This window comes from Manis javanica, chromosome 4, assembly GCF_040802235.1.
Source record: "Manis javanica isolate MJ-LG chromosome 4, MJ_LKY, whole genome shotgun sequence".
NCBI lineage: Eukaryota > Metazoa > Chordata > Mammalia > Pholidota > Manidae > Manis > Manis javanica.
Window position 1 is genome coordinate 92,722,031 of NC_133159.1, and position 27,902 is coordinate 92,749,932.

At 40.6% G+C, this 27,902-nt stretch overlaps 1 protein-coding gene across 5 annotated transcripts in view; it reads right to left on the minus strand.

The window, feature by feature from the left end:
- Positions 1-27,902, minus strand: part of VAV3 (vav guanine nucleotide exchange factor 3) — a 380,328-nt gene that overhangs the window by 161,649 nt on the left and 190,777 nt on the right. For 4 of the 5 annotated variants that reach the window (XM_073234373.1, XM_036998404.2, XM_073234375.1 and 1 more), the window contains exons 9-15: positions 27,621-27,720; positions 23,975-24,070; positions 20,716-20,784; positions 18,996-19,082; positions 8,520-8,605; positions 6,847-6,979; positions 6,373-6,482 (exon numbers count right to left, since the gene is read on the minus strand). In XM_073234373.1, the coding sequence (XP_073090474.1) occupies positions 6,373-6,482; positions 6,847-6,979; positions 8,520-8,605; positions 18,996-19,082; positions 20,716-20,784; positions 23,975-24,070; positions 27,621-27,720 (681 nt within the window). The remainder of the gene's footprint in view (positions 1-6,372; positions 6,483-6,846; positions 6,980-8,519; positions 8,606-18,995; positions 19,083-20,715; positions 20,785-23,974; positions 24,071-27,620; positions 27,721-27,902) is intronic. The other variant, XM_073234374.1, reaches the window with a different exon arrangement.

The following is a 27,902-nucleotide window of genomic DNA, read 5'->3' on the forward strand; positions in this document are numbered from 1 at the left end:
CATTTTTGTCTGGCCATAAAAGTACAACTATGAAAGAACATTGAGGAGGTAAGGTTACTAGTTTAGCATAGGGGTCAGGAGGGGCATCTCACAACATGACATTTAAAGCCAAGGTCTGCAGGATAATGAACTGGCTACCCAAAGAACAGGAGGAAAGACAATCCCAGGTGGAGGAAACTCATGAGTCAATGCCCAAAGCTGAGCATTCTCCAAGCACAACGGACACAGGCAGAACTGATGTGAGATGTGGCTGGAAAGATGAGCAGGATAAAATCATGGAGGGCCTTCTTAGGTCCTGGGAAAAATGTTGGTATTACACCAAGTGCACTAAATAGCCAAGGAGGTTTTTACATAGGACAGGACACAATCAGATCACCCTGGATGAGTCCTGAATAATGGACTGGTGGGAGGCGGCAGCAGATGCAGAAGCTGATTAGAGATGTGGGAGGCTTAAATCAGGGAGGGGATGGTGCCGATGACAAGCAAGTGGTCAGATTGAAGGTGCAGAGACAGCTGAGAAATTGATGGTGTGGGCAGGGAGAAGGGCAGCCCTTGGGCCTCCGTCTGTGTACACTTGAGCAAATGGGACTGGGAGGAAAAGATTATTTGGGTAGAAATATAGGAGTTCAGTCTTGAATTCAATCTATTATACAGTAACTGAAAATTATTATATTTAGAAGTTAGACTTATTTAAATTCAATTGCAAGAGCTCGCTCATTGTTGCATGCCCAGGGCTTCCAATAGTGTCTGACAACAGGCAAGTGCTCAATAAATATTTGTAGAATGAGCACAATTTCCTCCCATAATTTATCTCTCTGGTATTCAGAATATCTGAGCAATATCTTTAGATTGAAACAAATTATGTTTGATAAAATATAATTTTATATTTGAAATATGATAAACATACTCCCTGCTTTTATAATACAAATTATAGGAGGTAAATTTCAAGAAAATGTTCTTGTCTAGGGGAGCCTGAGTTTGGGGAAAATGCTTGTTCTGTTTGACCTCTGATTATTTAAATTTTTCTTTTTAATTCTGTAGCATGTGTGCTTTTTATGGTGAGTGACCTCAAACTCCTTCTGGAAGTAAACGAGGAATAAATTAGAAACACTGTGGCTCAGATTAAATGTCATTTAATGGCTAGATTCCTGCCCCTTGCCCCCCTCACAAGCCCCCCACCCCCTGACTTAGGCAGCTCTCCTTTTCATCCTGGGAAAGAAAGCATAGAGCCTGCCCCTCCCGATGACAGGGGTGAACAAGACACTGTAGCCTGGCCCCAGAGGCCCTCCCCAGCTCCACAATTTCCATACCTCTTTCTCCATCTCTTCTCCCACTACCATTCGCCTTAGCATTTAACAGATAAATACTCTGGGCTGGTATTTTAGCAGACATCAATGATCTCTATGCTATTTCCCCCAGGTAATCCATGTAGCACTGTGCCTAGCATATGGTATGTAGTGAAGAAATCTCAGATAGTGGTAGCAACGCATCTTCAAAGGGGCTTTCTTTATTTAAGGGAGTAAATATGAATTGCTAGAATTTCAAGAACTGGGTCATGTCCGACGGGATCCCAGGCAAGAGGGCCTCTCAGTTCCTCCAATAAATACTACAGAGGCTGGTTCAGGATCTGTGACTTGTTACCATATGCAATGCTTTTTTCTTTTCTTTCTCTAACTCTTCCTTTAAAAAGTCCTCTTACTCTATTATTCAATGTATTTCATATTTTACCTTTGACTTATTTCTGAAGCATTTAAGGAAACTGTCTGACCCTCTAGAGGTCCTAGTCTCAGTGAAGAAAAAAAAAAGGAAAAAGAGACCTGACGCTAGTTTTAGATAACAGTATTTGAGTCATGTTGCTTATTTTAGCACCTTCATGGATAAAGAAAATGTTGTGAAGTGAGATCCCCAACTCTACTGTAAATGATATACTGCTGAACTTGTACAAATTTGCTGAAATACTCCTGTGGTTACTAGTTTCCTGAGCTATAAAATGGGCATGACAGTGTTTATTAATTTAAATTTAACAGGAGAATTCATAAAAACACACTAGATAGAAAGGATTTAGAGGAAACACATCCACAGTTTCCTCGCAACAGTTTGAATATTGCTATGGGCACTCATACTCACATTTTCCAACATTATTATGAAAACTAGTTTAAACTAATAAAAATATGTGCCATCCTATTTCAGAGAAAACTAAATGGAATTGCAAGAGACAGTGGCAAAAAGCTCTTTTGGAAATAAATAAGAACAAGCAATGCATATCAATCATTCTCTTAAATATTTAAATATATTCTTTAGAGAGGGGCCCCAGGACTATGGCTCATGAACACTATCAGCTCAGTAACTGTTCCAAGAACCTCAAGAGCAATCAGTCCTGCTACCTCCCACTTCTCACTGGAACCAAAAAAAAAATCCTTCTTCCTGCCCTATCCAAGAGGGACACTGCTGCTTTTTCCTTCATTCAGCCTTTCTTATGGACGTTTGCCAGGTTCTGACGGTCCACTGCATACTTTAAATTCCAGAAGTGGTTCTGGCCAAAGAAGGTCAGAGAACATGGCTACTGAGCAGGAATGGAGACGTGCTTAAGAAAGACAGAGGCTGAGATTTAGCTCACCTCTGGGAAGATGCTTTGTGTATACTGGACACTTCTTGTTTATTGGTATTCATGCTTTTCTATGGTCTTTTTTAATGTTCTAAATTAAAAGCAGTGTTTTAAAAGCCTTAAAGGTGATTCACAATTTTTTTTAAACAAAAATGATCCAATCATCCTATAAACAGCAGAACTGCCATCTTCTGTAAATAGAACTGGCAAGTATTTCATCAGTCTTAAAATATCACCTCACTTGACTTCCCACAACCCTCCAATCAATGCCTCCTTTTACTTTTCAGAGTTCCTTAAAGCAACACTCCAGAACATTCCAGGAGGGTGTACAGGACCTATGTTAACAACTAGAGAGACTGGAAGAAGCTGGCCTGTGGCGATACACAAAGCTTACTGTTTTTCATCTGCCACCATGAATGCTACAGGATTTCTTAGTTTTCTCTTATTTTTCATGCCTTAGAGAATAAGAATACTAGAACTTTAGATAATGGGTAAAACAGCAAAATCTGAACCATAGGCAAAGTCTTAAGCTTTAGGATTTACCTACATTATTCTACTTCCTAAACACAGGACACAAGACACACAAGAGCTAGCTGTCTTATAAATATGGAAGCAGGGGCTTTCCTGTATAATGAGCTTCAAAAGAGAGGTGAGGAAATAAAATGATGGAATATACTGAATCTTGACTAAAATTCTAATTTTATTTTGCTCGTACAAGGCATAATCCCTGCTTATAGAAGCCCTCAACTTTGATTCTGAGAAATTCTCAAAAAAGGTACTTCCACCCTCTCACCAACTGCACGGGCAGTCAGTGGAGCTCTCAAACACAAACAGCCCCTTGGATGTTTAATTACACTCGAGGCATTTGGCAAGAAAAATAATCCCAGTTTCCCTGTGTGCGGTACAGCCATCTTTCTTGTGGAGGAACAATTTAAATTCGCTCATACTCCTACATGTATATATCCACAGCAGCAACGGATAGTGTTTTAGTAGGTAGATAGCCAGACATCATCAGGGAAAGTGGAGGGGTCTTCGGCCAGTGCTTACATTCAGCTAGATGCTCATTTTCTATAAATGCCATGTAAACTGCTCTCTCAAGATGCAGAGTGGGAATTTAGATAAATTGGCCAAAATGGGCCAGTTTCAACTCAGAGGAGAAATTGACCCGTTTCACCCCCAAAATCCATTAACATAGTAAAAATAATGCCCCCCATCATTGCATAGTAAAATTCACACCTCCCCATGCCATGACAGTTCCCTTGGACACCAAATAGTCAAAAATCCTTCTGCCCTCCGTGAGGGTGGGGCAAGCCTGACCGCCAGGAAGACTCCACCTGTTCCCTTTGAAACCTAATCTCACTTAGGGAATATCCATCTTCTTTCATGTAAAAGCCTCCCACTGTTCTTTCTTTCAGCACAACCCCCTCTGGGTTTGCCTGCACCCCAGTTCTCGGGCATATACTCTTGTCTTTTTCTAAACTCTAAATCTCCAAATAAATTCAATGCTGAACAGCTTTTCTGCATCCATTCTTGAATTCTTTCTCACAATGAGACCAAGGACCTGTCTCCAGTAAAAATAGTTGCCTACAACTACCCATTTCTTCCTTCTTCCATAATTAAAGAAACTCAATTCTTTAGACAGGCCCAATCCTGCCTGCAATAAACATATTTTTTAGGCTCCCTTGTCTGATGTGGCTACATGACTATGCTCTGGTCAGTATTACATAACAGAAGTTCGTGGCATTTCTGCAAAGGATCTTAAAAATGAGGGATCATCATCTACTACCTAGAATGTAGATTTTACAGCTGGACCTCCTGCAGCTATCTTGGATGACAAGGTGACCAACCTTGAAGGCAGAAGCCAAATGCTGATAGTGGCAGAGCAGAAAGATCTGAACCTGGGTCACTGACAATACCTCAGAGAGCCACCACACCACCCTGCACCTGCCTACCCAGATTCTCTAATATGGAAGAGACACAAGCTTCCATCCTGTCAAGTCTCTTGTATCCAGACTTTAGCTGTTTGGTTTATGGCAACTGAACAAAATATTAATTGATATACCCATTATATAGTCCAAGGAGCCTACCTGCTCTGGAAAAGAAATTTAACTTGCCTCCTCCGGAGAAATTCCTTTACTCATCTCAAGATTGTATAGCCAAACAGAACCCATAAGAAATACTAGCCTAGCATCCTTGCCTCAAAAGCAAAGGCTTGAGGTCAGCTCTGCCTCTGCACATGATCACAACCCCAGCACACTGTCACTCCAATTTTAACTGTTCAATAAGTGCTGTCTACCACTTGAAACCTCACTAAAACAGCACACTGGTTTATGATATGCCTGCTGTCCGTCAAAGACTGGGCAGATGTCACCAACATCATCACTTGCACACAAAACCAAAGGGCACAGTCGTATAACCATTTGCATTAATGCACACACCTACTGACCTCTTTCGTTTCATTATGATGATTAGTAACAAAAATTTGTAAGAAGTATAATATTACACTGGAAGATGCCCTCTGATTTTCTAAGTCCCTGTAAGTGTACTAGGATCCTAAACACAAAACACTACTATAATAGTGATAACAGTAGCATTACTTATTCAGTACCATATCACTGTTGTTGCACAACTTGACTAGCACTCTGCATAGCTTATATTATTGGGAATTCCAAGTATTATGTTCCCTATTTTACAGAGGAGAAATCTGAGGTGCTGGGAGCTCAAGTAACTTGGCTAAGACTATGCAATCCATTCACGACAGTGATTATTGCTGAATAAGCTTAAAAATATTTTAGCTGTACAATGTCTCAAAATACTAGATAAAATAATCTTAGGAAAATTATTTTTCTCTCTTCAGAACTACAATAAAACATTCTAATCTAACTCCATTTTTTTTTTAAACCTGAGCATTTCTTAAAATAAGGCAAAAAAAAAAAAAAAAAAAAGCAAATTGACAGAATTTGTCCACAAATGGTAAATAATGCTAGGCTACAAATGAAGCAAATCACAAAAGCGTTTTCCTTAATTTCACCTTTTTCTAACAATTGCAATTTCAGGGTGGCCTACACATTTCCATAGCAAGGGTGGTTATGTACCCTTTAATCCATAAACATCAAAACTAAAAAGAAACCCCTATAATGATATGTTCTTGTGCAATTAACATCTCTTTATGCCATTCCTTTTGAAACAGGTCTGATTTATTTCCCACCTCTTTGTTGAGCTTCCACTTTAATAAAAAGAACAAGCACTGAAAGAAATCAAGCCCTTAAAGCATTCACTGATGACATAAGCAATTTATTCAGAATTCAAACAATAAATGAGTTAAAAACAAATGGGGAAGAAATCAATCTTTTTATTAAAAATCAGGTAAGTGCATATACATGTATGTATATGTTTGTGTGTGTATGTGTGTTTGGTGGAGGGTTCTATTCAATTTTAAGATATAAGATATGGCAATTATTAAAAGTTTATCATTAGAATAATTAATATTTTAATGGGCTGCTCAAATCTAAAGAATTAAAATATGCCCATGAGAAGAAAGTCAAATAGAAGGTTAGGGCTCCCTCTTTCTTTAGCTTGAAGAAATGCACCAAAACCTTTCAGGGGAACAAAGTTACGAGACAGCCTGGTAGCACTGATGTTCCCAGCAAGTGTTTCTGCAGCCTCTGTACACATGTTACAAGCATTAGAGTACATTGATTGGTGGTACATTATTCGTAAGAGATTTAAGTAGTAGAAAAAAACACTTTAAAAGTAGAAATACTCACAAAGCCATTTCAAACTGTTCCAGCCACTTTTTCTTTAAGTCTTTTGTTTTGCAATAAAATTCTAACCCATTTTGTCCTTGGGTATGGATGAGGTAGAAGCCATAAGACCACTGTTAAAATTAATATTCTTCAGATTAATATGTATCATTCATCAATATCATGTTTCCAAATTTACTAACCCACCACCGTAAGCCTCCACAAATGTCTCATAACATTGTACAGAACAAATCAAGATACTGTAGTCAATTTCATATTTCACAACAATTTCTATGTCAAATGCACTTTACTACCTTGATCATTAAGGCATTAGAGATGATCATATCAGCTGTGGCACCATCCAATTATTTCTCAGGCTTGCTCCTAATCAGTTTCTAGAAAACACCTGGATGGATAGACCACTGCTCTCAATGTATCAGCACACTTTCCTTGACTGCTCAAAGAGTCAATTATAGCTATTAATTGCCAAGAATTCACCTTTTTGTTTTCTTTATCGGTTGTAGGATTGTTGGCTATTTTGTACTGCTGAAGATCTATTATTTCCTTCATTTCATAGTTATCACCTTTCCTCTTACACACAATCACTGCCAAGTCAAATAAGAAGATGTGCCTGTGAGAGAGAGAGAGAGAGAGGGAAAGATATTGATTTACAATAGTTTGGAAGCATGTGTTTTAATTCTTCCTTGGTAAGATTTAATTAAACCAACCAAACATTTTCCTTTGAGTCAAAGACAAAGTTTTGCACATTGAAAAGAATGAACTGTGTGGACCCTGGCATTACCCTTTACTAAATGGCCCTATGATATCTCAGTTTCCTCATTTAAAAAATAGCAAAATTATAATAATAATATGTACACTACAGAGTTGCTGTAAGAAATAATTGAGATAAGCCACAATGTGCTACTCTAAGCAATTACTTTTTTTTTAGTTTAAAAGCCAAACATTTACAGAAAACTATTAATGACAACAATAGCAGTTAACTTATCCCGATGTTACAAGGAGCCTTCCAGAATGCCTTGGGAAGCATCATCCCTTCCACAAAGATGACTCACTTAATTTAAATCCCCAGGACTATCTGCTGAGGTAGGTATTATTGTCATCTTCATTTTACTGGGGCAAAAAACTGAGGCTTAGAGATGCTATATAGTCAGTTCAAGGTCACATTGCTCCTGAGGTGTAGTGCAGAATTCACACCTGGGTCTAATTGTGGAAGCTGCATTTTTAACCTACATTGTTCCTCATGACTTAATGGACCACCTGCAACACAAATTGAGTGGTATACCAAACATAAACTAGAAAAATGATGGTTAAACTTACATGTTGATATTTTTCTTATTATTATAAACAATATAATTGGAGAGAAAACAAATACATACTATTTCTATATGATATTTATATATCTAATCATCCAATATCAATATTTATATCTTTTTTAAATATTCTCATTGATTAACACCATACATATTTTCAAAGTGATAATGGTAATGACACATTCCCATAGCTCTAATACTTGCTTCACTTTCAGTCTGTTTTCCTAGAGAGGCTAAAAGGACACCTTTCTAACTACCTGTGGAGTCTGGTTATAGAGGCAGAAGCAAGAGCTGATGCTGCCCCCTGCTGGCAGGCTTTCTCACTCCAAAGTTTCCAGAAAATGGCTATTTGAATCAAATGGATCAATTTGACAATCAGATATATAATTAGAGACACCAGCCCAAGCTCACTAGTCCTTCAAGGATGCCGCCTACACACTTCTCTCAAGAACATCTCACTAAATTGTCCTCACTTAGACTTCCTTCTTTGGGCATTTTATATTTAGTTATTTTAAAATGCATCTCCAAAAAAATAAGAAACCAAACAATTGTATTTTTATGGTTGTTATCTACTGTTACTTTTTCTCTGGTCTCATTTTAATGTGTACTTTTTTACCTTAGCCAACACTCTGTGTTTGTCAATTTCTTAAGAACTTACAAATCAACAAGATACCAAAACAGAATAGGAAATACCTAACATTTCTATATGAGAAATTTTTGGAAAACCATAGGTTGGTCTTTCTTCCTTTGTCCTGGAGGAATTGCTTTTAGGGTTTCCTGATAGTATATTCTGATGCTAATTACTAAATTTGAAAATAAGTATTGCTCCTCTTTTCTTACCTTTCTTGTTTTGTATGCTTGTCTAGAGTGGTTATTCGAATTTCACCATCTCCCTGAGGTCGTCCAAAAAGCAAAACTGGTTGGTTCTAAAATATAAAATTTACATGTCTCAGTTTTCCATAATCACATAAAAACACAAAGAAATATTTGTGAAGGTATTTGCTGGGACAACTACGTTATTATAAATTCTTTCATTTTACATTTTTAGCACAATTACTCCAAAAAGTGATACACTTTCAAAAACAGATGGTCCTTGGCCATCCCCGGAGGTACTGAGGGCATTAATTAATTTTACGTATAATCCTAATGGGGAATTTAGCTACCAAGAGAGAATGAATTGGTAAAATTCAAATCACAAGGAAGTGACAGCAACTAGTATTTACTGAACATTCACTGTGAGCCAGTCATTGTATAGGTATAGGCAAATGATAGACCCTGCTCTCATGGAACATACTGTCCAGTAGGGGGAAAATATTCTGTTTAGTATTTAATTACTGATGTATAACTACCATGAAAGAAGAGTACTGGAGCATGCGGAGCCAGGGACCTAATTTGATATAGGGAGTCAGGATGGTTTCCCTAAGCTAAGATCTAAAGAATGAAAAATTCTGACTTAATGATTAAAAATAATGAGTCATTTCTCCCAAGGCAGACAATAAAAACATTTCTAAGTATTTATGAGTACCTACTGTAGAAGATGCCAAGGGAAAAAAGAATTGGTTGAAAATGATCACTAACATTTAGATTACATTCTAATAAAGGAGATACAATGTAATTAACTATATAAGAAAGTATAAAAATAAATGTTCCCTATCAAAATCCCATGATGGCTTTGCAGAAATAAGTAACTTCATCCTAAAACAATCTTGAAATAGAGCAAAGTTGTCCTAATTTCAAATTTTATTACAAAGCTATGGTGTTCAAAACAGTATGGCACTGGTAAAAACAAAGACGTCTAGATCAACAGACTAGAACAGAAGAGCCAGAAATAAGCCTTCAGATATATGGTCAAATAGTTTTTGACAAGAGTGATAAGACCATTCAATGGGGATAGGACAGCCTTTTCAACAAATGGGGAAACTGGGGAAACTGAATATACAAAGGCAAAGGCATTAAGTTAAACTCTTACCTTATACCATACCAAAAAATTAACTCAAAATGGATCAAAGAGCTAAAAATATAAAAAGAAGAAAACATTTGGGAAAAAGTTTATGTCATTGGACTTAACAATGATTTCTTAGATATTACACCAAAAGCACAGATAACAAAGGACAAGATTATTAAGTTAACTTCATCAATATTAAAAATTTTGTTCATCAAAGGACATCACTGACAGAGTGAAAGGGCAACCCACAGAATGAGAGAAAATATTTGCAAACAAAAACTGTGATGAGTATTGATATCCAGAACACATAAAGAATCATATAACTCAGTAACAAAAAAACAAACAACCTTAATTCAAAAATAGGCAAAGGACTTGACTAGACTATTTCTCCAAGATATGCTAATGGTAATAAGCATATGAAAAGATGCTCAGTCACTAATCACTAGGGAAATGCAAAATCACAACCACAGTGAGATACCATTTCACACTTATTTGTATGGATATTAAAAAAAGAAAAAAAAGAAGGAACAGGTGTCTGCAACAATGCCCAGATTTTGGAATTCCTGGGCATTGCTGCTGGAAATACTAAATGGCATTGGCTACCACTGCAAGAAACAATATAGCTCATCCTCAAAAAATTAAATAGAATTACCAAACAGTCCAGCAATTCCACTTCTGGGTATATAACCAAAAGAAGTGAAAGCAAGGACTCAACAGATATGGGTATACCCATTGAAGGGCCCCCACCAGTAAGATGGCGAACTTCCGGCTTCTCTTTGGGGTCCTCGGTTCCCGCCGGTGCCACCTGAAGCCCAATCACCTCTCGCCCCCCTCCCAATCCCAGCACCTAGCCAATAGCTACCAGCCCCATAGAAGTAACACCACAATCACCCCATGCCCCTTCCTATATAACCCAGCACCTTTCCCTAATAAAGCGGAATTCTCCAGTGAATTGCTGCTGTGTGTCGCTCCTTTCCTTTCATTGGTGCCGAAACCCGGGAGACGGGACCCCCCAACTGGGCCCCGTCTTCCCCCCCAACACCAGCAGCAGCTTGCCCTTGTCCTCTTTTTCCGGCGCTAGCTCATCACACTCACCACTCCTCTCTGGCCTTTAGGTAAGTTTTCCCCCGGAGTGGGCCACTCTTCCCCGAGCTATCGCAGTGCCATTGACCGTCATCATCCGGCAAGGCCCTGACGCTCGGGGATGAGGAGGGAACTCTCCCCACCTCAGGCCTTCACAGCTGCTGCAGACCTTCAGGCCACCCCTCCAACAGCCATAAATTGCCGCCTCCAGCCTTCACAGCTGCTGCAGACCCTCAGGCCCCCCTCCAACAGCCATAAATTGCCACCTCCGGCCTTCACAGCTGCTGCAGACCCTCAGGCCCCCCTCCAACAGCCATAAATTGCCGCCTCAGGCCTTCACAGCTGAGACAGACCCTCAGGCCCCTCCTTCAACAGCCATTCACGAGGTGACTCCTTTGTAGATGAGAACTCTCCCTTTTCCCCTTCCTCCTTCCGTTCCGCCTGCCGAAATCCATTCCGTCCGCCGAAAATTCCTAGTACTAGGTACCTCATGACTCCAGCACTCTGCCTTCTTAGGGAAGTCTGGGTGACGACCCACACTTCCTAAGAAATTCTGACTCGTGTACGAGTTTCCGCAAACCACCAAGGATCATCGGGGACGCCCTTTGTCTCCTTGTGGTCTGCCTCCAGTCCGAGGATTTCCATTCATCTTCCCCTGTTTGTCTCCTTCTCTGTCCTTTAGCCATGGGAGCCTCCTCATCCCTCCCTGAAAGTTCACCTCTTGAATGCCTGCTTAAGCATCTGGCTACCATCTCCCTGACACCTGATATAAAACCAAACCTTCTCCGTAAATACTGCTTCCAAGATTGGCCAACATACCCCCTAGACAATAACAACCAATGGCCCGCAGGGGGAACTCTTGAACCTAACATCACTCGCAATCTCTTTAACTACTGCCAGCACCTGAAAAAATGGAAGGAGATTCCCTATATCGAAGCTTTCCGCCTCCTCCTCCCCCTGCCCCCCCAAGTTCTCCTAGCCTGCAAGCCGCCACCCCTGCAGAAGCCTCCCGTTCACTCCCTTCCCCTTCTTCTCCTACAACAGCCCTGCTCCCTTCCTCCCCCACCATCTCCTCCCCCATCTCACCTCCTCTGCCTTCGTCTCCCGCAGATTAGGCCTGAGCCTTTCAGCACCCCTTTAACTAGGTCCTGGGGGCCTCCTCTGTCTTTGCCCTCATCACCTGTTTCTCCCCTGTTGGGGACCGCCTTTGTCTTCTCACATGTTTGTAGGCAGAATGAGAAAGCACCTTCCTCCATGTCTGAATGCAGCATGGGAAAGCACAACCTTGAGAACAACCAGTGCAGTCCTTGGAACTTATCTGTCCACAAAAACATATCTTGTCCTCGAAGACGAGCCAAGACTCCTCACTCTGAAAATAGGGAGACCTTGAAGATGTGTAGAAACACTGCCCCTGCTTCTAGCTCTGCCCTTCCCCTACTTGCCAATGTGGCAGGAATAGAGAACAAAAAACATTGTTTACGCATTCCATAAGCAACTAACTGGAGCCCTGCTGTAGCTCAGTTGGTAGAGCATGGGACTTTTAACTTCAGAGTCATGAGTTCAAGCCCAACTGGAGCGGCAGAGGCAAGCAGCTGGGCTACTGGCTGGCAACGTGTGGGAGCATCAGCCCTCCCAGTTCTTTCTATCTTTATTTTCTTCGCCCCCCTTCCGCATTTCAGGACCTGCTCGACTAGGCGCAGCTGGACCACGTCACTCCCCCACAGACTGAGCCAGAACCCTTCAGTCCCCCTCAGACTCGGTCCCGAGGGCCTCCCAAAATTATCGCCCCCCTCCACGAAGTAGCTTAGACAGACTCACTCAAGCCCTATTACAGTATACCAGCCTTGACCCAGAAACGCCTGACGGAAGACATGTCCTTATGACATACTTCCTAGCTCAAAGCTACCCCATTAAAGCTAAACTCAAAAAGTTAGAACAGGGCCCTGCTACCCCACAGACTGAGATCCTAACAGTGGCCTTTAAAGTCTTCCATAACTGGGAGGAGGAGAAAGAACGCCGTAAACAAAAGGCTGATCAGCCCATTTCCAAATGTTGGCCCAGCTGATAAAACCACAACCTGGGCACCCTTCTACAAACAAGCGCCCCCCAGGAGCTTGTTTCAAGTGCAGACGATAACGACATTCGTCAAGGGCATGCCCCTCCCCCAGATCTCCTACCACCCCATGCCCCAGATGCCACAAAAAGGGCCACTGGGGGTCTGATTGCCCAGCAACCCAAAGGGGAGGCTGGACAAACAACCCCCATCCTAAGCCCGCCGTAGTGGGGCTGGCAGAAGAAGACTGACGGAGCCCGGGGGCTTCTCGCCCGACCATTTCCATCACCAAACAGGAGCCCAGTATTACTTTAATAGTAGACGGTCGCCCCATCTCCTTCCTCCTAGATACAAGAGCCACCTTCTCAGTCTTGCGAGAATACCGGGGCCCTACCATGCCTGCCATTACTCCTGTAGTCGGGGTAGGAGGTAAACAGATTTTCCCATTAAACCTCCCCCCTTTTATGCACAATCCTAGACAATCCCATACCTTTCTCCCACTCCTTCCTAGTTATGTCCCAGTGTCCCATCCCTTTACTAGGACAGGACATCCTTTCTCTCCTCCGTGTTTCCATAACTATATCCACTCCCACAGCCCCCAGTACTCCCTTTCTGATGGCCCTCATAGCCGACAATCCCCCTCTACCCAATGAAAGCTCCGGTTCCGCCCTCATACACCCTGTAAATCCCAAAGTTTGGGACATCTCAAGCCCCTCCGTGGCTCTATGTCCTCCTGCCTCTATCAAATTATGTGACCCCTCTCAGTATATCTGTCAGGCCCAATATCCCCTAACTACTTCAGCCCTCATAGGCCTCCATCCCATCATTCAAGATCTCTTAAACAAAAATTACCTCAGACCCACTCACTCCCCGTTTAATACCCCCATATTAGCTGTTAAAAAAAACCCAACAGATCTTTCCGCCTTGTTGTCCAAAACCTTCGCCTCATCAACATGGCCATTGTCCCTATCCATCCCTTAGTTCCAAATCCATACACCCTTTTATCGCAGATCCCTGCCTCGGCATCCCACTTCTCAGTCCTAGATCTCAAGGACGCATTTTTTTTCTATCCCTCTGGACCCCTCCTCCCAAGATTTTTTTGCCTTCACCTGGACAGACCCATACACAAGACATTCCGAACAACTCACTTGGACAGTTTTGCCACAAGGCTTCCGAGATAGTCCCCTTATTTTTGGACAGGTCCTAGCTCAGGACCTCAAACAGCTTCATCATGATCACTCCGAGTCCACCTTATTACAATAAATGGACGATCTTCTACTCTGCAGTCCCTCATGGGAACAGTCTCAACTTAACACTGCCTCCCTACTTAACCTTCTAGCTTCCAGAGGTTACCGAGTATCCCCCGTCAAAGCTCAAATCTTTCCCCTCCTGTCACTTACCTCAGATTCCTTCTATCTCAACAAAGAAAGTTCATTACCTTAGACAGAAAAAGGCTCCTCTCTGACCTGCCCATTCCCAAAACCAAGACAGAAATCCTTTCCTTTCTAGGCCTGGCTGAGTATTTTAGAGCGTGGATTCCTAACTTCTCCCTGTTGGCAAGACCCCTATATGACCTCAGCAAGGGCCCCCCTGAAGAACCATTATCCTCCTCACCCCGACACTCCTTCATTAAGCTCTGTCAAGCCCTTGTGGAAGCCCCAGCTCTCCATCTTCCTGATTTGTCGAAGCCCTTCTCATTATACATTCATGAGAGGTCCAGTCACGCTCTAAGAGTCCTAGGCCAATATTATGGCCCATCCTTTGCCCCAGTAGCTTATCTCTCCAAGCAATTAGACCCCACAGTTCGGGGATGGGCCCCCTGCCTACAGGCATTAGCCACTAGACAGCTCTTGCAGAAAGAAGCTCATAAACTGACATTCAGAGCGCTCCTTACCATTCTGTCCCCACATCACCTAAAAGATCTCTTAACCTACAAAAGTTTACAGACTCTCCCTCCCTCCAGACTCCTGACCTTACTGTCCTCTTTCCTCCAAAATCCCATTCACCTGCTTTGCCATCCATACCCGAATCATGACTTTTTCCTCCTTTACTGCTCTCACTTTTTTTCCTCATTCCTATTGTCTTCCCCGCCACCCCAGCCTCCTTTGTATGGCGATTCAAAGTCAGACAGACTTACACACAGCATCAAACAAAAGTTACTGCCCTCATTGCCACATCAGACTACCCTTTGGAAGGCTGCTCTGAGCCTTTATACCTCCACTTTCCTCCCTCCACCGAAGTGTTCACTAGCAGCTACCCTTATTCTCCCTACCTCTGCTTCCTCTATGACCAAAGACAAGCCTATTGCAGGCGATGGCAAGACACGGGGGATGTCCCTACTGGTCTTGCACCATTCACTACATGGGTAACTCCCAGTACCCACAGTATTACTCCTCCAACCACTTCATGAAATATCCCAACGGCTCATTCTCCTTATCAATCCCAGATCCCTGGGACTCTTGATGGGCCGCCGGAGTCACAGCCTCAGTTTACTATGGGGGGTCCTCGACCCTCCACGGTACCCTTCATATCTCTCGAGAGTATGTTCCCTCTCATTCCCAGATCTCTCAAGTTGCATCAGATATCGGACATTCTGAAAAAGTCATTATCCAAACTCTTGACGGCGCCTCTTCATCTTCTTATTCCTCCTACTCTTGGTTACAGCTCATTCAAGACACCACCACCTTTCTCAACCACACCCTCAACACCGCCAATTGTTTCTTGTGCGCATCACTACAGCGCCCACTGCTGGCCGCCATGCCCCTCGGTATTTCCAACTACTCCTTCCATGCAGAAGGACAACCCCTCCATCCCCTGGCAGACATACCCCTGTGGGAACCAGAATACACAGATAATCTCACCATCCACCACTGTGTAGGCCCAACTCCACCCGCCTCCAGCGCACTTCACTGCCTCTCTATCTACACCCCTACCTCCAGCTCTAAGACTTTTACGCAACCGGGACACTTCTTTTGGTGTAATGGCAGTCTTTTCAACTCACTGCCTCTCAACTCCGATACACCCTGCATTCTCGTCACCCTAATCCCACAGCTTACACTTTACAGCATGGCAGAATTTCTTGAGCTCCAACCTCCCTTGCCCTCACGCACAAAAAGGGCTGGTTTCCTTCCCATCATGGTCGGTATCTCTTAAACCACCTCAACCATTGGGGCAGGGTTTTTGGGAGGAGCCTTGGGTCACTCTCTATGGGCAATTAAAGATCTCAACACCAAACTTGAGGGAGCCCTGACATCCACTGCCAATTCCCTAGCCTCTCTCCAAAGACAGGTCACTTTGCTAGCTAAAATCACCCTTCAAAACCGGCGGGCCTTAGATCTGCTTACAGCCAAGAAGGGCAGCACCTGCATCTTCCTTCAAGAGGAGTGCTAATATTACATCAACGAATCCGGCATTGTAGAAACTGACATTACCAAACTCACCGACCTTGCCTCCAGCCTCCACTCTGCTTCCAATTCCAACCCGTTCTCTTCAATACTAACAAACCCCCTCCTTACCTGGCTCTGGCCCATTGCAGGCCCCATAATAATCATTCTTCTCACCTGTCTCTCCTTACCCTGTATAATAAAGTTCATCAAATCCCAAGTCAGAAAAATCTCTAATCAAACTTTCAACCAGCTTTTACTCAGGAACTATCTATCAGCTTCTGGCCACAGAAGATCCCTCACCCTCAGGTAACCTCCTCAGCACATGCTGAGATGGACCCCTCTCTCCGCTGGAAACTGTTCCTAGAAACAATGGCCACAGACACCTGGCTCCTGGCACCCGTGTCCTCTTGGCACCATTGGAATCAACAAGTCCTCGACCTATGGTTACAGGGAACCTTCATTGATTTCCAACTTAAAGAAGTCCACATCTACTCATCCTTACTGTGGGGAGTCCTATCAACCCTTTCCTCCCAATCCTCAAGCCCTCACTCCCTTCTCCACCCCCATTCAGCAGGAAGCAGTCAGAGAGAAAGCAATGTCCACAACCCCATAGAGGAGAAAGGGGGGAATGAAGGGCCCCCACCAGTAAGATGGCGAACTTTCGGCCTCTCTTCGGGGTCCTCGGTTCCCGCCGGCGCCACCTGAAGCCCAATCACCTCTCGCCCCCCTCCCAATCCCAGCACCTAGCCAACAGCCACCAGCCCCATATAAGTGACACCTCAATCAATTCATGCCCCTTCCTATATAACCCAGCACCGTTCCCTAATAAAGCGGAATTATCCGGTGAATTGCTGCTGTGTGTCGCTCCTTTCCTTTCACCCATGTTCATAACAGCCAAACGGAGGAAACACCGTAACTGTCCACAGACAGATGAATGAATAAACAAACTGTGGGATATATACAATCAATGTTATATTATTCAACCTTAAAAAGGAAATTCTGACACATGCTACAACACAGATGACCACTGAAGACATCATGCCAAGCGAAATAAGCCAGTCACAAATGGATAAATATTGTGTTTTTCCACTTATAATGAGGTACCTAGAATAGTCAATTTCATAAAAACAGAAAGTAGATTGGTGTTTGCCAGGGGCTGGGAGAAGGATAGAATGGAGAGTTAGTGTTTAATAGGTACAGAGCTTCAGTTTGGCAAAAGGAAAAAAGTTCTAGAGATAGATGGTGGTAATGGCCACAGAACAACATGAATATTTTTAATGTCACAAACTGTACACAAAAAAATAGTAAGTTTAATGTGATAAATATTTTACCACAATAAACAAATTTGTTAGAACAGCTGTCCAGGCAACGTGCTTTCCAATTACAAATAGAGGGAAGATGGGATGCTAAGGAAAGGATTTATTTTAGTTGGAGATTGAAGGAATTTGATAGGAAATCGTGGGAAAAAACATTCTAGACTCTCGCCTACAATTATGATCAAAGTCAGACCTATAAAAATGTATGGCAAATTGGAAACCTTACAACACAGCAGGAGAGCTGTGGTGTAAAGTGTGTGAGCAGTCATTAGCAGATATGAGCTCAGGAAAACAGATTAAGGCCGAATCACTGAGGGCCCTACGCATCATGCTAAGAAATGCTGATTGAGTCCTCAAGACAACAGAACACTTTGACGAGTTGGGAAAGAGAGAGAACTGAGAAATCACATTTTGGAAATGCAGCTATGTAAAGAAATGAGTAGAGGCTCCTGTGATGGGAAAGGTGGCAGATGAAGTCTTGGAGAAGATGCTCTATGTGTGACAAGAAAGAGACAGGCTCAAGATGATTCAGAGAAAGCAGCAGTAAAATGGCTCCACCAAGAAAAGTATCTTAAATCCATACCTTTCTATTTTCACTGTCCACAGCTTAATCCAGGCCTCCACCGCCTCTCTCCCTCTAACCCACCTCAACAACTTGCTGGCTGGCTGCCTGCAACAAGGCTTTTCCTGACATATCAGTTAGACTGTGGAACAACTCTGCCCTGGCTCCCCTCTGCAGTCGCAGTAACAGGCCAGCTCTGAGCCTTGGCCCAGGAGACTGACTGCTATGCAGTCCTGCTCACCTCTCCCACTGCAGAGCTCCCCATTCATCCTTCCAGTCTCAATTTTCCAGTCACTCCTGCCTTTCAGCTCCTTGAACACCCCAGCTCTCACCCATCTCTGGGCATTTCACTTGCTATGGCTTTAGCCTCTCCCTCCAGACACTAGCTTTTTCTTAACCTTCCAGTTCAAGTAGCAAATGACTCAGAAGGTCTTTTCTAACCATTATGCCTAAACTAGGACTCCCCTTATGATGCTCTGTGCAGCACCCTGCTCACAGCATGAATCTCAATACAGTACTTTGAAGACCCTTTTCACGGACTCCTCAACCATGGACCATGTTGTTCACAGTTACAGCCCCAGCCCAAAGCAAAATGTCTGGCACACAGTACCGTGGTCACCCAGTAAACAGATGTCAAAATGAATAAATGAACAAGAATCAGCCATGAGTATGTACATGGGTAAAGGAAAGAAAAGAGACAAATGGACTCCAACGTTTAGAATTCAGATGGCGGGAAGAAGAGGCACTGTGTGAGTTGGGTGAGAGGGACAAGCAATGGCAGAAAGTCCCTGGATGCTGACACATTACAGGTGCCACTAGATATATATATATACAGATGCTGCCAAACAGGAATCAGAAAAAGACCCAAAACAGCAGAAACTTGAAGGTAAACTATCTTTTCTTCAAAAACAACTCCTAGAATGTCTCCCAATTTGTGGGTTAGAGAAGCTGAGGGAATGATAATTACATACCAAATTTTCTATAGATAGCTGAAACTGCTTAATTTCACGAAGGGTCTCATTATCTCTTTTCACTTCATTCACATATTGTGCCAAGTCCTAGAGAATAAAGAGAAGGGTACAGAAAGAAGGCATGATAAGACTGGAGAAGGGCTGAGAACTGTTTGAAAGAAAAACACATCATTAATTTTATCAGTGGGAAAAGTAACCACCATAACTTTTCAATGACAATCAAATGAATGCCCAGTCAATCACCGCTGCCTCTCAAAAACAATTCTTAAACATCTAGTGTACAGCTGGGACGACTGAAGAGTTCTCATTCACCACAGCCCTGAGCAAAGTAAGGGTAAAAAACAAAAATAAACGAAACATGCCACCACGCAGAATGACAAAAAGGAAACTAGGTCAGGAGAGTGTAAATTCCAAACACGTTAATAAATGACCTTGAGAGAATTATATTTTTTTCACAGGGGTTAGAATAAAGGCAATAATGAAGGATGAGCAGGAAGGAAAAAAGTAATTAAAAGCTAGACAATGATCCAGCAGGACTGCTCTGTGCCACCAGTGAGTGTCTTCGATCCTGAGAGCGTTCGGGCACGGAAGCCAGTTCGGTTGTAAGGAGTTAATGAAGGAGAAGGAGAGGAGACGAGAGAAACCAGAGAGCACCATGACCAGAAGTGCGTCAAGGATGTGGACATGTCTCTCCATGCGCTTTCACCTATTTTAAAAAGTCTTTTCTCATATTTGAGGAAACATGAGCCAATCTTTCCATACTGTCACTAGCTATTTTTATTATACGTGCTCCAGATTTTACTGTTTTCTGAGGTGTTTTCCCTCTACCCTCTTAAAAATTCATCTGGAACGGAAGAACTCTGACAGAAAAACAGCTCTTACCTTTGCTGCAAATGAAAGCCTGACTTTTCATAGGACACACTATAAATGACTTCTTTAGAAATTTCAAACTTGGCATGGTGTTTTTTTATAGTAACAATCGCATGATGTTTCCTGGCAAGGCACTAAAATCAACTGAACAATGGAGCTAATGCTGAAATGGGTACAGGGACACAGAGAAGTGTGCATGGCCCTCAGCAGAGCCACATTCACATTTTAAGAACACAGGTTTGCTTATGTTTTAAGTTAGGTGCAAATATTATTTCTTTCAAAGTCCAGCACAATGTGTAAATTGGGGTTTTAAGATTCCCCAATATGCTCAAAGTCTGATTTTATCCACTATAGTTCTAAATTTTCATATTTACCTGAAAAGAGAAACCCAAACTGAAATCCACTGGTACTGATGCACACCATCCACAAATGGAAACCTGGCAGAAATCCTCACTTGAAAAATAAGCCACGCCAGTGTTCCGAAGTCAACTACTGATCCAAAGTCTACTCAAGCCAACACTTTTCTATTAGTGACCATAAAAAGACTTTGAACTAAAACCATTACATTAGATCATTCCTGATGGTTATGAAAGGTGTCATACTTTCATGGATAAAAAACTTATTTTAATACACCTCTTGCTTTTATGTGTTTTCATCCAACAAATCCAAGGAAGAATATCTATTTCAGTTAAAAATATCCAGTTCTCCCCACTAATAACAAAACTATACAAATACATATGTCTATTATAATATATATTAGCATGTCATACATATGCATCAGCCCCTTGTACTCTTTGTTTTTGGACAACAGTAAAAAAATCCAAGCATGTTAATGATAGATTTGCTTTACCTTCATTGCGTCGAGAGCCAGTTTCAGATTTGCCTTCTCCATAGGATCAGTGGTATGCTTCACCAGTTCCTATTTGGAAGATGGAGTTTAGTACTACTTTCATCAGATTAAAACCAAAACATAAGAAAGAAAACATTTTTTTAAAAGAATTGTTTTTTCATTATCCACATGATAATGTGATAAATCTGATAAAACTGGTTCTCTATTTTCACCAAAAATTTCAAACTGAATGAAGACCAACTAGATCCCCAAAACACATGAGACAATGGTTGGAAACATTTTCCTTCCAAAGATGAACCTGAACTCTCTCCCCCTCATATTACACTGACAGTCTTCACAAATGTTAGGAAAGATGCCTTTATTGCCAGCCGAATTGGTACTTTTTGCTCAGCATCAAACTTAACTTCTCCATAGCCTTTGATTCCGCTGACCCCCCCACTCCTCTGGCTTCAGGCACATCAGGATCTTCTCTGCTGTTACTGTTGGTCAGTTCATCTTAAATCTCTTCATACTCAGTGGTCTTTCATACTTTCTTCTTTATCTGCAGCTTAGAAAGTTATTGTTCCCTAGATTTTTACCTTACTCTTCTGTTACACATACTCTACAAATCTACCACAGTCATTGCCATAACATTAGCTCTCACCTAGCCAGACTGTCACTCTCAAATAAGTGTACTCAGCCCAAAACTCACACCTGAATCCCAGACTAACACTGCCAATTAGTTCTTTCTACCTGCGCATTTCACAGACCCTGCTAATCCAACATGTCTTAACTCAAGACATTTTCACCCACAACCCAACTCTTGTTCCTGTTCATGTGATCATACTGATTACATTGATGGAAGGGATATCATTCAGTCACTTAAGCCAAAACCTGAAAGGTGTCCCAGTCTTCCTTCCCCCTCTCCTATACTATGCTCTGGTGATATTATCTTTGATCCTTTCCCTTAAAACCATCCTCACTGCCACTGCCTTGGTTCGTGTCCTCACTCTTTTTCAAATAGTTCATTATAATAGGCTTCCAATTGATCTTCTGACTTGCAGCCTCTCCCCACTACAATCCAGTCACTCTACTGACATCAGTTAGGTTTCTAAAATATAACTCAAACCCTGCCTCTACCCCATTTAGACTTCTGGGATGCCCACAAAGCTTCAGCTTGACATCTATACCTGTTAAACCCCTAATGATTTGAATTCTGCAAACCTCTTCCAACTTTCTCTCCATTTTCACCCAAATAACCAATATTCTGCCCATACTTAACTGAAATTCTCAAAACATGTTCTAATATCTGATTCCATCAAGCATGCTGCTTTCTCTCATTGGAAAATCCTTCCTTTCCAGATGCATTTACCAAACTCCTATTGTTCCTTCAAAGCCCAATTCAAGTTTTTCTCTGTGAAACTTTCTATGTCAGAGGCCTGTGCCCCAGCTTCCTTAGAAAAAACTGACTAGGCCTTTATTTGTATATCTCTGTACCTTCTGCATACTTATCACATTGCAGTGTACTTGGCAGCTTATATTTCATTCTCCCATCTAAATAGTGAGCTATTCCAGTTCACTCTACACTATTTCAAGATGGAGAAAATTTTCTAGATGTTTATGCATGCTACCCCAAATAAAATCTTTCCTATTTTAAAAAAAATTAGTGCCCAATACTGTGTGTGGAACAGGGCAGCCACTCAAAATTCTTTGCTGAATTTAAAACCAGTAGTGTTGGTTGTAAACAGGAGTACAGATATCAAATCTGTTAAGTATAATACTTGTCCAAGCAGTATTCTTTTACCTCTATTTTCCCTTTATTAAATAATAATAGTAAATTATTTCCAGTTTCAAACCCCTTACTATAAAATATTCTAATTTTATAAATCTGTGAAATAAATCATATTTTTAAAATATTTTTGTTTTACAGAAAATATAAAAGTATTTCAAAATGATTTCCCAACTAAAGTATAGCAGTCAGCAGGAAATGTTCAAATTCATATCAGTTATACAACCAATTTTTAAACATTAGACAAATAAATTATACTCTACACTATTTCAAGATGGAGAAACTTTTCTAGATATTTATGCGTGGTGCCCCAAATAAAATTTTTCCTATTTTAAAAACATCATGTAACTAAACACACTTTGAAATTCAAAATACAAAATAATTCAAAAGGAATTAGGAAAAAAAAAGCTCACTGAATTTCAAAAAAGTATAACCCTACTTTATACTCCTCTAAGTCTGTCTAAAACTGTGTAAGTGACCAAAATAGATGTTTTGTGAAAACTGCACCTTCTAAATTCTTCAATTGATATTTGACTATACCAAAGTTATGAAATAAATTATCTTATTTTGAGCATGTTTTTAGTTCTACGATGTCTCAGAAACAGATTGCCTGAGTCTTCCTTATTACTTTTTCATAAAATCCAATTTGATTAAGTTGCTTTGAGTTTAGGTCTCATAAATGTTTTAATGCATTTTTAAGGAATAATCAGGGTTTGAATTTTTCTGATTCTCAGTAGAACAAAAATAGAAATGACTAATAATTTTGTGACTACAGTTCAAGAAATTTAATATACAAGATGTACAAAGCACAGTAGACTCAAAATGATATTTCACATACAGGTAGTAGATCTTTTTAAAATGACATTTCACAAGCATCAGCAGAGTTGACAGACTAATACAGCACGACATTTCTTTGGAGCAGAACTAATGAGTCTCCTGGTATAGCTATCAAATAAAATTTATAAGACTCTCCACCCTCATTAGAGAACTAATCGTGGAAACCATAAGCTTTGAGGTTCTAACAAGAATCACTTCGAAATAAAGGCAGTCATATTATACTTTATTATAGCAGAAAGCAACACAGAGTGTGACACAGTTCTCTGTAGTTTATGGTTATTAAGACCAAAGGTCTAATACAATTAACCTGCCAAAATTCAGACTCACTGCAACATTGAGATTCTAATAAATGATTAACACTAACTACAGAAGACTTGGTTGAAGAGGTCTTTTTACTTGTTTTTACCTTGTTTTTTAATTTTTTTATTTTCTGGAGCTCATTCTGTTGAAGGATATAAAATGTGACTTTGTAGAAGACACAGAATCACCTCTGCTAAAAGGAAGAAAAACTTTCCAGCTACTCTGTTACTTCAAATGCAGTTGAATATTATAAGGGGACAGGGCCACACACAGGGCATATCTGAGGTATATTTGATGCTTCATTAATATTTTGTTGAATGAATAAAATGAACAAATATTTTTTAGGTTACATACCTGGAGGAGAAGGTGATACTTTAAAACACGTTGCATAGGAACCACAAGCAAATCTCGAAGAGTGAATTTCCCATTATTTGCTCTTTTAGAACATTCCTAATGAAATGTTTTTTAGAAATGTTTTTTAGAAACATTTTTTAAAACTTTGTTAATTTTATCAAGGGAGTCATAAAACAAAGATTAAAAGGTGCAAAGGTCATAAACAAAAGTATTATATAATAAATATTGTGTTTTCCTTCTTAACAATCTAAAAAACGGAGAGTATCTTCAATTTAAAACCAAAAACACACACAAACTTGGTACCATTTCAACTCTAAATACGAATGAGTAAGTAGAACTGTTTTATGCTTGAAAATTATTTCCTCTAGTGGCCCTCAAGCATCTTCCTCTGTTTACCCGTATGACTCCGGGGGGCCAGGCATCAAGGCAAATCCCTACTCATGGCACCAGCCCTGTGCCTCCCCCACCACCAGCCTTCTCCAACTGCCATATGCTTTGTTCAATTTCCAAAACTCATCATCCCCTTCAAGAACTATACTTCTAGGCCTTCAGTAACAATCCCGATCAAAACTGTGCTGTTTCTCTGTGCCTTGTGTCTTGTGATTATCGCTGTACATCATATCTACCCCAGTTTGTCTTTTAAACCTCTAAGAATCTAGTATTTGTTTAATAAATATTTGTTGAACTAAATGAAGCAAAATGATTGACTCAAAAAAATTTGATGTATGAATCAACTACTGAATTCAAAATTTTCAAGTCTGCAATTTTATTTTTTTAATATTTTTTCCTTTCTTAGATGTTTATCTCAAAATATTATTGACTTGCTCAGTCTTTTGTCATTGACAATGACTTTGTCTGAAGTGTCAAAGCCTGAATTTAAATCAAGTTTGGCAACTCTTGGCTGTATAACCTTAAACACAATTACTTTTCTGACTTTACTGTTTCTCACATATTTGTGGTGTAGTTCAAAAAAACACAATCAAATTGTTATTACTGTTATCAGTAAGCAACTTGGTAAGTCCAAAATCCTCAGAAAATTGAACAGTCCAGAACAAGGAATTTTCCAGTTTATGGAAGGAATTATGTTTCAGAAAATACTCCTTTGCTCGTGAGTTTGTTTCCCCTTTACCTGCACTTGGCTTTTCTGGCACATGGAAGGATGTATTATCAGGAACTATAAAGCAGATACCATCAGCTCTAATGGCCACAGTGACTTAATGAGCGCCTGACCCAGATCTTAAGCAAGAACTGGGGACGCATCCTGACAAGTCAGCTCATGTCTTGCCAATTGCTGTGGTTCACTGGAAGGATAACTATTTTGACCGATTTCTTGCTTCTACAGACTGTAGAGAGTTCTGGATCATGGGTCTCGAATAGGAGGTTAAACTGTTAATATTATTGTAATTAATGAGCTTATCTCCCCAGATGCATTTTAAACTCCTTGAAATTGAGGTTGCATCTTACACTTCAGATATTATGCTATCTGAACACAGTGTTAGAAGCAGTAATGTTACACATTTAAAATTTACTCTGTTACATTATAGAAGTCAGTTTAAAACTTTTGGGGGAAAAATTAGTTTCTGTTAAGTTCTAAATTATAGGCTCAGTAGGTAAAGAAACTATATTGCTTGTGTTTCCTACAACTGGAGCCTGAGAATGAGGTGTTATTAATATTGAAAGTAAAGAAAAGATAGAAGTGATTCTTCCAAACCATATGGTCGTATGGTTAGCCTAAACTGAAAAGAAAAGAAAACAGAGTGGGAATGAGCCAGCTTATAGCACAAAATGAAGAGATTCTGTAACTCTTTACTCCATGTTCTCTGGGACCCAAAGTAGAGAAGAAAAAGACAAAAATTGAAAAAAGCAGAAATACCACAAAACAGAAGACACAGAGGAGACACAGAGACCCCAAGAATAAGGCAGCTTTCCCTCCATCATGCTGGACTTGCAGAAGACATTTCCAACAAAGAGTGTTCACAGAGGTGTTACAGTAAGTATTTGACTAAATACTTCCAGATCAGGCCCGTGGGCAGCAGTAAGGCCTTTTCAGTTGAGGGATGACACACAACAGCACACCACCTGGAGCCTGGCAGCCTCAACCTGAGGTCCTCTCTTTCCCTAAGACTGAAGCGCCTGCAGAAGCCAGTCCCTAGAGTCTCAGAGGATGTCACTGCACAGGACTGTGACAGTGACTCGGAAAGAAGGGAGGGGAACATTCAAACAAGGCTGAGGATAAAATGGAGGCTTGATTGACAACTTGCTGACTTCTGTCTTGAGCCAGAATTTTATATCTTTACAAAAATTGCTTTTATGGTAGCTCTATTAGGAACTAGTTGCATAAATTATAAGTTTTGTCTTACCATATTTTATCTGAATCACAATGACTTACAGTTCTACATTTATGAGGTTCTATTCTCCAAAGAGGAGCAGGAACCCTTTATGCTAACAGGATGTTACTTAGTGGTGACTGAAACCATCTCTAGATATGGTCCACATATTGAAGAATTGTAAGAGGTAAGGATAGAAGACTCGTGATGCAGAGTAAGTACAGCCATTTGTCGATGTGTAAACCATCTAACCCATCATTCCCCTTTGTGGAAGTATACCAGATATGCTAAAACAACGAAGTGGTTCTGATTTGAAAATCATCTGCCTCTTTTCCCATGTTCATCACCTGACCTCACTGCAAAACTGAACATAGAGCAGTCAAGGTGGCATTAGAGTCAACTAAGATACGAACAGCCATTTAAGAGTTAACTATATATCTCTACCTGAAATTTAAGACAGTCCAAACATACGGATAATTGAGCTAATTCATATAACATACAATCATTTTTCAAAAGCTCTTTGAAAGTGCACGACTCTTATGAAAAAAAATGATGTACCAAAAAAATTACTCCACACACTTTTCAGCTTTATTTTCCATGGTTACCATGTGCTCTGTTTACAATAGCCTATGTGCCATTCCGTACTCAAGACACATCAGTTCTTCCACAATGCTCTCCATGGAATCTCATCTGCCTAGACTCACTCCATTTTTCAGATGTAGACCAAATACAATTCTTCAGAGAAATCTTCCACATTCTACCTATACTGAAGTGATTGCTCAGGCTTATTTATGGAGCCCTGTCAATTACTGCTTATCACATACCACTTAATCTTATTATATTTGTGTCTTCCTCCATATGGGCACTCTCCATGTCCTTTTTATATGCCTTCTCCTAAATGCCTTACATTTTTCATAAACATTTTAAATCTATATACACATTATCTCATATATCTTACTTATCCTGTGCCTCTTACCACCTGGGTGACCCGGATCAAATTACTTATAATCTCAGTGAAACTCAGCTTTCTCATGCATAAGAAAATTAACTGTATTAACTGTATACATCTCAAAGAGTCATGAGTGTCTAATGAGATAGTGCATATAAAACACAGAGCCCTAAGTCTTAGATTTTATACTGTTATCATTACTACCATATTATTATTTTACAGATGTATCTATTTAAATATTTTATAAAATTGACATGAAATTGTATTTAGAATACATGAGGAAATTTACTGCATTGATCATGAAAAAGAATATATTGCTTTTAGGTTTATTTTACTTTATTTCATAAGTAAACAAAAAATAAACAAGTACCTCTAATTTCAGTTTCACATCTTCTTTTGTCTTAGAAATGTTGTCTAAATTAGAGATGGCTAACTCCACCCCACTGCAGTACTGCCCGTAAATAACCAACCTGAAAGAAAAAAGAGAGAGAAAATCTGTAGGGCAAAAAAAACAAAAGTGAAGTAGAAAGGAAAAAAAGGCAGAATTTCATCTATTTAAAACCCCAGTTAGGGAGAATCAAAGCGAATCTTGCTTGTCCTGTACCCCTTACTGCCTAGGTCACACTGGGCAAACCATTCATACTCTCTCTGA